The sequence below is a fragment of the Poecilia formosa genome, unplaced genomic scaffold, assembly GCF_000485575.1.
Source record: "Poecilia formosa unplaced genomic scaffold, Poecilia_formosa-5.1.2 Scaffold192, whole genome shotgun sequence".
NCBI lineage: Eukaryota > Metazoa > Chordata > Actinopteri > Cyprinodontiformes > Poeciliidae > Poecilia > Poecilia formosa.
The window spans coordinates 97,120-108,229 of NW_006800131.1; the positions used below are offsets into that span (position 1 = coordinate 97,120).

Below are 11,110 nucleotides of genomic sequence, written 5' to 3' on the forward strand. Positions count from 1 at the left end.
TGATCCCAAAGAGAAATTAGACGTTGCTGCAATTCATTAATTCAAGGTTCTTCAAAAAGTTATTGTATATTTTTGTATGTCCATTTGGGTCTCTACTGCTTCTAGAAACATTCCAGGTGTTTAAAAAAAAAAAGAACAATAAGTTAATATTTTTTGGTGTTTTGGTGCAAACTGTTTCAAAATCCTTTCGGAATATAATGTTACAAATCAACAAACATTGCTCTGTTACCTAGCAGAGATCAAACACGTTTGGTCAGCTGGTTTTACTGCTGTATGAGCTGTACAATGGCTACTGGAAAAGACAAGTGACGCTAAAACAGCTTATTCTGAAAGGAGCTCAAAATAGAACTGACTAAATCTGTATCTGAGAATTATTTTGTGTAAAAAAAAAAAAAAAAAAAAAAAAAAAAAAAAAACGTTATAAAGGTATTTTGTGTAGCCCACAGGCCGATCCTAACTCCTTCAAGGAAGCATAACAAGTCCCCATTAAGATGGCGTTCCTGCTCCACCTGCTCCGCATCAGACAGAAACATGTAAATTAAAGAACCAAAATATGTTGGCTGCCGTGGGAACTTTATAATTCAAATTTTTGTTTTTTTTCATTGAAGCTGCTTCCATGGATTTCCATGTTTTTATCATTATTACTAATAAAACAAACAATCATGTCTAGAAACAAGTAAAAACCAGGCATCATTTTATTTTTTTATACATGTTGAAAACTTTTTTTTTTCTTCTGACAATGAAAAAAAAATTTAAAAGGAGATTTTATGTTTTTTCAAAAAGTGAAATAAGTTATTGGTTAAAGCTGAAAAAATTTTAAATTTTTGAATTGTTTGTGCTCAAAACTCATCAAATCTTAAGTGTCTAATTTTAATCGTTGCTGCTGTTGCGATGTAAACTGAATAAACACTTTATGTGCATTTTTGACAGTGTGTATATTTTGAAATCGGTCAGACAGAGTACTTTAGATTATCTGTTAAGTTTGTTTACAGAAAAATGCTACATTAAACAGACATAAATACTCAATATATTGCATAAAATATATCCCAATTTAATCCACAAGATGGCAGCACTGAAACTCGCAGGACTATGGCTGCTGGTAAACCTACAGGTTAAAGGTCGGTTAGAACTTCTGGGATAATTAACATCCTGGCTAGATTTTCTAATACACACCATGGACATCTGGATGGAAAACACCTGAGTTGCATCACGATTTTCTAAAAATACTGGAGACTGTCCTGAACTGCTATGTTTTAATTATTCAAAAGTCCAAATATGTTTTCTATTGCTCTCTCTGCTGTCCATGGGTGGATTTTTTATGTCTTTTATTGATTCAAAAACCTACCAGTCATTTTCAGAGACAATATAATGTATGACATTTATACTTTTGTTTCTATTGCATAAGATGGAAAACTATTTGAAAAGCTGTTGTAACGTTTTTTTAATGTTTCTGAAATGTTGTCTACAAGTTATTTATGAACTCAACATCTTCACTCTCCACGTTTTTAACGTTTGTTGAATTTAGTTGGTTAATTAAAATAACCTCTACCTGTTTTACTTTGAGATAAACTTGTTTTTCTACCTATATTTATGTAATTAAACAGTTGACATCTGTTGTTGTTGGTACAAATGCAGATAAATCTTTACTGGATTTCACTAATAACAGTATCTTAATCAAATATTTTTTTTCATCTTTTATTAATTTTGTATTTCAGACTGGTAACTGGGACGTAATTTAATTGAATGTGACACCAATGAGATTCAGAGCTAATTAAATGTATCTGAACAGTGAAGCTCTGGTTTCATGTCTTGTAACTGAAACTTTTAGAGTAACATTATTTCCAGATTCATGACCTGACAGCAAAACTAAACATATTCATTTGTGTAATGTTTTAATGTCATTGTAAATTACAATAAATTATAAATCTACCATTCATATAAACTTCCAGTTATTTCCTATATTTCTTGTGTTGCCTTAAAGCTGACATGTGCTTTATTAAACTTCTGTTTACAGTAACTATGAAATAATTTTTTTAAATTTTAAACACACTCATGCGATCACACTTTTAGCAAGTTACAAAGACAATTTTTCAGTTTAGAAAACAAGTTTCTGCTTCCTGAATAGATAATTATTAAAGAGCATGTCCTGAGGTGGAGAAACCAGGTTTATTCAATAAGGAATTTGAAAATAGAAGCTTAATTAGTTTAAATCAGATTGATTTGCACAAGGAAACGCTGCGTATTCCTTACCAGAAATATGCTAAGTGCATTCATAAATAAAATTATAAAAATTGTATAAAACGTTAAATGCATAAAATAGAATATTCAGAGAATCCTGCTGAGTTCAAATATTCTGCCGTTCTAGGTGTGAATGATGACAACCCAATATGAAACCTGTGAACTAATTTTGTACTGAAGTTCTAGCAGCCTTTTACCTGATGTATTGCACAATACATGGCGAAAAATCTTTTATTCATTACAGCTTTGAATCAAGACTAAACGTACAGTTGCAAATACAGATAAATGTTAAATGAATGAAGATATAATTCAACTTTACTTTTTACTCACGGGTTGAATGAACATAATAATAGAAGGTAGAAGAACATGTTAAATTGACTATTATATATAGTCACTATTGTAATGTAACTGATATACATTTTTTAATATCTTACACAATTAAAGAAGAGAGTTGACATTGCACTGACACAGGTGAACATCCAGGGAGTGGACAGTGAAATAGTGACAGACTGCTGCACCCTAGTTCTATTTAATTTGTAGAAAATAAAAAGCAAGTAGAAATTGCAAATCATATTTTATGGGCTTTCCAGGGACCTTAAGGATTGAAAGTGTTGGCTGACAAAAATTACTTTATATATGTTCAGCAATAATAAACCATGCAAAATTTTAACAAAATAAACTTAGCAGTCAAACCTCTGTAGAAAAAGGAACTGTAATTAAGATGCAATGTAAATGCACCTTCATTCTTGAGGTTCAGATTATGCTGACTCATCTTTATGAGTTTTCAGGTGCGCTATCAAATGAGATTTTTGTCTAAATGTTTTTTCACAGAACATTCAGGAGAAAGGCTTCTCGCCTGTATGAATTCTTATGTGATGAGTTAAAATACTTTTTAAGGTGAAACTTTTCCCACAGGTCACACATGAGAAAGGCTTCACACCTGTGTGACTTCTAATATGAACACTTAAACTGCTTCTACTGGCAAACCTTTTTTCACAAGTCGTACATGCAAAAGGCTTCTCCCCGGTGTGACTCCTCATGTGACATATAAAATGAGATTTCTGAACATAAGCTTTTCCACAGGTAACACATGAGAATGGCTTTTCTCCTGTGTGATTTGACATGTGATAATTTAGACTACTTTTTTCACTATAACTTTTACCGCAGGTCATACAAGAGAAAGGCTTTTCTCCTGTATGAGTCCTCATGTGAAAAGTTAAATGACATTTTTGAGTGAAACTTTTTCCACAGGTCATACAAGAGAAAGGCTTTTCTCCTGTATGAGTCCTCATGTGAAAAGTTAAATGACATTTTTGAGTGAAACTTTTTCCACAGGTCATACATGAGAAAGGCTTTTCGGCAGTGTGAATTCTCATGTGACATGTTAAGTGAGATTTTTTTCTGAAACTTTTTTCACAGGTCACACAGGAAAAGCGTCTCTCACCCAAGTGAGTTTTCATGTGATAAGTTAAACCACTGTTCTCACTATAACTCTTTCCACAGGTGGTACATGAGAAAGGTTTCTCAGCTGTGTGAGTCCTTGTGTGACTCTTTAAATGGATTTTTTGACTGAAACCTTTTCCGCAAGTAGAACATGTGAAAGGCTTCTCATCTGTGTGAGTTTTGATGTGATCAGATAAATGACCTTTCTGAGTGAAACTTTTTCCACAGGTTGTACATGAGAAAGGCTTCTCACCAGTGTGAGTTCTCATGTGAATGGTTAAAATAGATTTTTGACTGAAACTTCTTCTACAAGCAATGCATGAAAAAGGTTTCTCACCCGCATGACTCCTACTGTGACGATTTAAACTACTATTTTTAGAAAACGTTTTTCCACAGGTTGTACATGAATAAGGCTTCTCACCTGAGTGAGTTCTCATGTGAATACTTAAAATGTTGCTCAGACGGAAACTTTTTCCACAAATGACACATGTGAATGGGTTTTCCCCTGTGTGACCTCTCATGTGATAAATTAAACCACCTTTGTCACAGTAACTTTTTCCACAGATGGTACATGTAAAAGGCTTCTCGCCCGTGTGAGTTCTCATATGTCTAGACAAGCAACTCTTTGAAGAAAAGGTTTTATCACAAATGTCACAAGAAATTAAAGTTTGGTCTATTTGAGTTTTGTTTGTTTTTTGTCTTGAGTTGTCAGCAGAACCTTTCTGCTGTCTGGTTTTCTGATATCTCTCATGTCGTTTCTGCTCTTCTCTCTTTTTTCCTGGGTTTTCAGTATTTCTTCCCTCCTGATTCTGGTTCTCAACTTCAGGAGAGGCAGAAGAAACAAGTTGGTTCCTGTTTGGTTCCGTCTCATAGTTAATCATTTGCACGTCAGAAGGAGTCACCTCGGTTTCCTGTTTCAGAACAAGCTGCTCTTCATCCTGACAGATTCTTAGTTGATTCACTTCCTCTTTGAACAGGTGATGTTGTGGTTCCTCTTGTTCCCGTTTTATCTGCGGAGGTTCTGGCTCCTCTTGGTCTAAAATAGGGTTTCCATCCTGCTTGCTGATCTCGTCGAGAATCCCCTCCTCTTTACACTCACAGCATTCTGGAAGATCTGGACAAAAAGACAAAACAAAATCTTATAAATGTGAGTAAAAAAAACAAACACATCCCTCACGTTTATCTCTTGGTGCATCTAAACATCCTTTACTTGCTTACTTTAAAATTTCAAACTTATAAGAAAATGAATTTAACTAATATGTTTCTTCTGACAGGAAGGGAAATACATGTGCTATCATATATTAATAAAATGTGATGAAGAGTTCAGTAAAAATGCATGTTTTAATTACAATTGACTGAATTTATATTGATCTTATCAACTGCTCGACTGTAGCATTCATACACCAATGCCCCGATCAGTGTCTTGTAAAGTAGTATATTGACATGTGGCAGGTGGAAGCTGAATTCAAACCCACCATTTTCAGGATACGCCTGTTGTAAGAGTCGTGTGTATATGTATGTTTCTATGTATATTGACTTAGGAGTTTACAAAAGTCGGTGTTTAAACAAGTAAGTAAAGCAGGAAGAAGGAAGATTATAAATTAACAGGGACCACAGGAAGAAGAAGGGACCTAAATAAACAAGTTTTACTCCTTCATATCCCTTTTCAGACATAACTACCATGTTATATGTAATTTTTTATAGCATGTGTGTTACGTTAGCAGCCAGGCTAAGCGGTGCTATTTATTTTAAAAAGGGTTTTCTTTATACAGCCGTAACAGTGATGACTAGTTCACAACGTTCCTTAACCCTGTCTCCAAATGTTTAATCTGTCTCATCAGTAAAACGTGACGGTGTTTCAGACCTGTTCGGTGTGAAATGATTCGGGGTGTCTGGGTAAGATCATCCATCTCCTCTTCGGACTTGACGATGATATTAAACTCCTTTAATGTTTCTTCAGCCGGAGTTAACTCCTTGTTGATTATCTCTCTCTGAGGCGGAGCTGAAGACATTTTCTTTTTTTTACTAAAGACTCGATCAAATCCGTCTTCAAACTGGCTTCCAACAAAGGCAAAGCTCTTGGTTCTGTTTTTGTTTCCTTTGTGTTTCATTGTGGCAACACTGAAGAAACTCTAAACGACTTTTAGTTCCGCTTTGAATTCTCATCACTCCCAACGAATCCCGTCTTTCAACATACTGTTATGTTGAATCAGTTGAAATATTGTTGCAACGTTCATTCATATCAGTAACTTAATCCACTAAATGAAACACATTATATAGACTGATTACACTCAAACAGATGTTTTCAAGGCTTTCTTGGCTTTTCTATGAAAATGCTATATTTAAAATGAGAATATTACATAACACCAATAAAAATAATTCAGAAAATCTTAATGAAAAATATGTTCAATACAGATTAAAAGATTTTTTTTATTTGTTTTCATCAAAACGGGATATTATGCCAGAAACACACTCAAACATTGTTGTTTAATTTACGTTATGAATATGTTACCCGTGATCTGTTTAGCCATGTTTTAGAAGAAAATGTTTTGAAAATATGTTTTTCAAAACATTTTTAGATGTTTTTAGAAGAAAAATACAAATACATTGTATATTGTTTATACTGTAAAATACTGGGTAGTGAATGGGAGTCACCATGAGAATGAAGTGTGTAGAAGTGTAGAACAAGTTGTGCCTTTATATGAAAAGATTAAAAGAAACTGTTCATTACAGAGATAAGTATGTTGACAAATGAATGACAAAGAAAAAAATAACATTGACACAATGTGAAATAAACAGAACAGATTCCAGGAGGATTTGAGAAGTGCGGATTTGTTTCTGCCTTGTTACTGCAACCTGTTCAATCCTGTTTACAGGAAAAATCAGCGTCTGTTACACCAACACCAGTCCTGGTGCATGTAACAAATAGACAATAGACAGTGGATGCAGCTATTGGCAGGCTCAGTAATTGTATTGCCAAAAATGCATCCCCTCCTATATAGACTAGACAGTTAAGGGTGATATCAAATTTTCTACAAAATGGGCCTCTGTTTTCTCATGTGTTAAGTTATTATGGTGCTGACAGACAAAGCAGGGAATTGCAAACCATTAGCAGAGAACATATTCATCTGACACCAACTTTAAAACATTCGACTCGTATGTCTCAATAAAGGTGTCAAAACCGTATTTATTTCAATTCATCCTCAAAATAAAACCCACCGTTTTAGGGAGTACATGGTTAAGAAACAGGATAATATTACGAATATCTTTTAAAGTTGCCTCTTCGGTCATATTTCAGTCTCTTTTCTCATCAATATGCAAAAGCTTAGAGTGAATTGCGTTCAAACGACATGGCATAACACCAGGAGAAATTCAGCAGTCTGTGATGATCATTTATCTCTTCCACGAACTTCATGATTATTTAAAAAAAAACTAAAAAAAACTTAAAGTTTATTCAACAGGAGTTAACTGCTCTGTCTTCAATTGAAGACAGAGTTACTGCAAACACTCAAATATTTGCCAAATACACCAAACACGTCTATGTCTGATCTGTCATTTCCTGTGTTTCACGGCGGCTCCACTGAAGAAACACAAAACCGACTTTTAGTTCCGTTTTGTGTCTCCTAATTTGCTCTGAATCTGAGAAAGACTATAAAAGTTACAACACATGTAATGACGTTTTAATCCTCACGCTATCTTAGTGCGAAGCTCAGGAAGAGGGGATGACACAGTCAGACATCTGGGTAGAAATGGAGGCCCCCCATCTGCACATCAATACAAAGGCGTGTTAATTTTACTGTAGATAGAGAAAAGAAGTAAATTTCGCCAAAAACCAAAATTGCAGGATGCCGGCCCTCGAGGACAGACTTTGGTCACCACTGTTCTAGACTAAAAGCCCTCCTGTTCATTTGCTTTATAACAATAATGAATGAAAAACTAACGTACTAACATATTTTGTGTAAAGATGGAAAAATATGTTTACTGTTTTTTTAAATTATGGACTGTGTGGGGCCTTCTATGACTTTGCATCTTTATGATGTACAGAACTTTAACCTTCCTTGTTGCTGAAATTTCTATACAAATAAACTTGATTGATGATCTTACATTTCATGTTTCTCAGAGAACCTCTTGGTTCGCAGTGGAGCGGAGACACACGTAGTGTAAATCAGGATAATCAGGAAGCAGGTATCTGCACAGGTTTAAAGTCAAAAACTTCTGCTAAAATGAAAATAAGGAGACCATCTTAACGTTAAATGGAGTTTATTAGATAAGAATTACATATTGAATTAAAACTTGTTTTATTTACAAACATTTTTTTTATCAGAAAAAGTATTTTTAAATTTGAATATAAGCTTGGTGAATAAAGCAGATAGGGTGACTGTCCAAGTAGTCCAAGCTTGGGTTACTGATACATGCAGCCACAAACTACACCTTTAAATGAGTCACAATCCACAGCTAAACTGGAAAAAAGAAAACAATCACAATGGGAAATTTACTTTATTACATAAGAACCACAAAGGCTGACATTCACTCTGGTTCAGGAAAGTTCTAAAATCGTGTAGTGTGAACTGGGCTTTACAGCTGCCACTTTGAACAAAAACAATCAATGAGCAATGCGCATGCTCTGTGTGCTTTCTCCTTCTTGTGTTTTATTTATTTGCTAATTAAATAAATGTGTAATTACATAAAATAATAACCCCTGCAGAGTATGCAGAGCGTTACAAGAACAAAGAGCAGCTCTCAGTGAGGCTCCAGTCCTATCTGCTTAGTAAAGAGCCGTTCAGAAGAATCGGATCGTTCGTGAATGTCACATCACTATATTGCAGACTTTTGGACACAGTGTTGTCCCATATATGCGACACGTTAGTCAACACCTCCGCACAACAATTCAGCGCAGTGAGTGACTTTATTTTTCATTACAAATGCTTATCTGTCTCTATACAGCTAGCTTTGCTAACATCACGTCAACAAAGCTTACCTCCTTTGAGCTACTTTTCTAAGTGGCGAAAAAAGTTAGACATACCCCTCACCGCCTGTGACAAAATGGTCTCAAGACCAAGACTGATCTCGAGTACAACACTGATCTCGAGTACAACACTGGTCTGAACATCTATAATTTTAAAGATATTTTAAAAAGTTTCCAGAGGTCATCATCAATATCTTAAAAGCAAAAGCAGCAAAGTGTTTTATTTTTCGCTGCACAAATGTTTGACAGAAATTTTGTTAGATTTGAAGACTGTGGGAGGAGTTGTGGAGTAGCAACTTCACTCAGGTGTAATTACAGAATAAATGACAAGTTACAGAGCAGCTTAGTACTTGAGGTTCATATTACATCGTCTGACGACTGTGAGTTCTCATGTGAGCAAATAAACTATGTCTATAGGTGAAACTTTTTAAACAAGTAATACATGTGAAAGGTTTCTCACGTGTGTGAATCCTCATGTGAGAAGTTAAATGATCTTTCTGAGTGAAACTCTTCCCACAACTAATACACTGGAAAGGTTTCTCACCTGTGTGAATCCTCATGTGAACATCTAAACTACCTTTCTGAACGTAACTTTTTTCACAGGTGATACAGGTGAAAGGCTTCTCACCTGTATGACTCCACATGTGACAATCTAAATGACATTTCCGAGTGAAACTTTTTTCACAACTAATACATGTGAAAGGCTTCTCACCTGTGTGAATCCTCATGTGGACAGTTAAACTACATTTTTCAGTGAAACTCTTTCCACAACTAATACATGTGAAAGGCTTCTCACCTGTGTGACTCCTTGTGTGAGAAGTTAAATATTTTCTTTCCGTAAAACCTTTTCCACAAGTCATACATGTGAAAGGTTTCTCACCTGTGTGAATCCTCATGTGGACAGTTAAACTACCTTTTTGAGTGAAACTTTTTCCACAACTAATACATGTGAAAGGTTTCTCACCTGTATGAATCCTCATGTGTCTCGTCAATATGCTGTTTTGAGAAAAGGTATTACCACAAGCATTACAGGGATATATTTTTTTTCCCAGGTGAATTTTTTTGTGCTTTTGTTGTTTTGGACCTTCAGTAGTTCCTTTCTGCTCTTTGTTTTTATGACATCTCTTGTTTTGTTTCTGCTCTTTGTGTCTCTTTTCTTCTGGGTCTCCAGAATTACTTACTTCCTGATCCTGGTTCTCATCTTCAGGAGAAGCATGAGAGACGAGTTGGTTTATGTTTGGTTCTGTTTCATTGTTGATTTTTTGCACATTAGAAGGAGTCACCAAAATGTCTCCAGTCTCCTGTTTCAGCACAGGCTGCTCTTCATCCTGACTGATGAAGAGTTGATTCTCTTCCTCTATGAGCTGTTGAGGTTCTAGTTCCTCTTGCTCCAGTTTTATTTTAAAAGGTTCCGGTTCATCTTTATCCAAAGTGGACTTCCTCTTCTGGTTGCTGAGCTCTTTGAGAGCCTCCTCCTCTTTACACGCACAGCATCGTGGGCCATCTAGACAAATAGACAAAATCAAAACTTAGAAGATTGAGAAAAAACAAACTCTTCACTTTAATCACTTGTTTTATCACAACATGCTTCATCTTGTTTGAAAATTATCCAATGTCCCTCTGAGTAGAAAGGATCTAGGTTTGTCGAAATATATTATATTGTGCCAAAGACTTCAGAAAAGAAAACAAAATGATTTAATATTGTTACAACCCGACTCGATGAAACAGTTCACAAAAGTGTGCCCCCCTTCACATTATTTAAGTACATCTAATCATGGGACAACACTGACAAAATGACACTTTGACACACTAAAAAGTAGTCTGTGTGCAGCTTATACAACAGTGTTTTGTGTGCTTTGTAAAATGCTCATAATACATCAATATTAGAATATTCTATTCTGTGTGCAGCACTAACATTATTTAAATATGCTGAACCATGTATCAATGCAATTCGAAAACACTTAAAAATACATTTTCTTCTAAATGTAGCAATGATAGCTGTTTGTATAAGGTTTCTAATAAAACAGCGTAAAAATCTAAGTATTTACTAGTCATTAATTAAATGAGCTGATACTTTATTGCGCCTGCCAAACATATAACGCTGAGTGGAGCGTTCGACCTCACCAAGATGGCGTCGCTGAGTCTCTTCGGCTACAAAACCGCATTGAAGTTAGTTTCAAGTTGGATATTCGATATTCGCGCTCCGTGGAGTAAGTGGTGTTTAGCTAAAGGTTGATCCGATTTATGTCAGCCAGCCGTTCTCTACTGCTTCCTCCCCAAGCGCTCGGAGGTTCATTTAGGGACTGTCATGAAACCTGGTTGGGATGGATTGAGATCTTATCAGGACACACAGAAAACGGGTCACAGAAGCCTGGAGGCAACAAGTAATCTTGTATTATGATTTAATGTTGATTGAAGTTTATGTAATCTTTGAGTTAAATGTGCTACTAATTAAAATAATGA

The 11,110-nt window shown here is 35.2% G+C and overlaps 3 protein-coding genes across 3 annotated transcripts in view; all 3 read right to left on the reverse strand.

Moving 5' to 3' along the window:
* Window positions 1–2,455: 2,455 nt before the first annotated feature.
* Window positions 2,456–11,110, reverse strand: part of LOC103147896 (gastrula zinc finger protein XlCGF57.1-like) — a 10,688-nt gene continuing 2,033 nt past the window's right edge. The window contains exons 2-3 of the mRNA XM_007566457.2: window positions 9,351–10,151; window positions 2,456–3,757 (exon numbers count right to left, since the gene is read on the reverse strand). Coding sequence (XP_007566519.2) covers window positions 3,075–3,757; window positions 9,351–10,151 — 1,484 coding nt within the window. The 3' untranslated portion in view covers window positions 2,456–3,074. The remainder of the gene's footprint in view (window positions 3,758–9,350; window positions 10,152–11,110) is intronic.
* Window positions 3,177–6,048, reverse strand: LOC103147891 (zinc finger protein ZFP69-like). The gene is made up of 3 exons (XM_016678870.1): window positions 5,546–6,048; window positions 4,049–4,795; window positions 3,177–3,207 (listed from the first exon to the last, which is right to left on the reverse strand). The coding sequence occupies exons 1-3, from the start codon at window positions 5,790–5,792 to the stop codon at window positions 3,203–3,205; spliced, it is 999 nt and encodes a 332-aa protein (XP_016534356.1). The 5' UTR covers window positions 5,793–6,048; the 3' UTR covers window positions 3,177–3,202.
* LOC103147895 (gastrula zinc finger protein XlCGF7.1-like) overlaps window positions 8,631–11,110 on the reverse strand; it is a 20,900-nt gene continuing 18,420 nt past the window's right edge. Inside the window, exons 4-5 of the mRNA XM_016678865.1 lie at window positions 9,335–9,375; window positions 8,631–9,166 (exon numbers count right to left, since the gene is read on the reverse strand). Of these exons, the coding sequence (XP_016534351.1) occupies window positions 9,010–9,166; window positions 9,335–9,375 (198 nt within the window). The 3' untranslated portion in view covers window positions 8,631–9,009. The remainder of the gene's footprint in view (window positions 9,167–9,334; window positions 9,376–11,110) is intronic.

Excerpts from the sequence above, each read along its gene's own strand:
- LOC103147891 (XM_016678870.1), bottom strand. The coding sequence starts at position 5,792 with ATGAAACACAAAGGAAACAAAAACAGAACCAAGAGCTTTGCCTTTGTT. Across the intron at positions 4,796-5,545 it reads AATCATTTCACACCGAACAG|ATCTTCCAGAATGCTGTGAG; the intron begins GTCTGAAACACC and ends CTTTTTGTCCAG.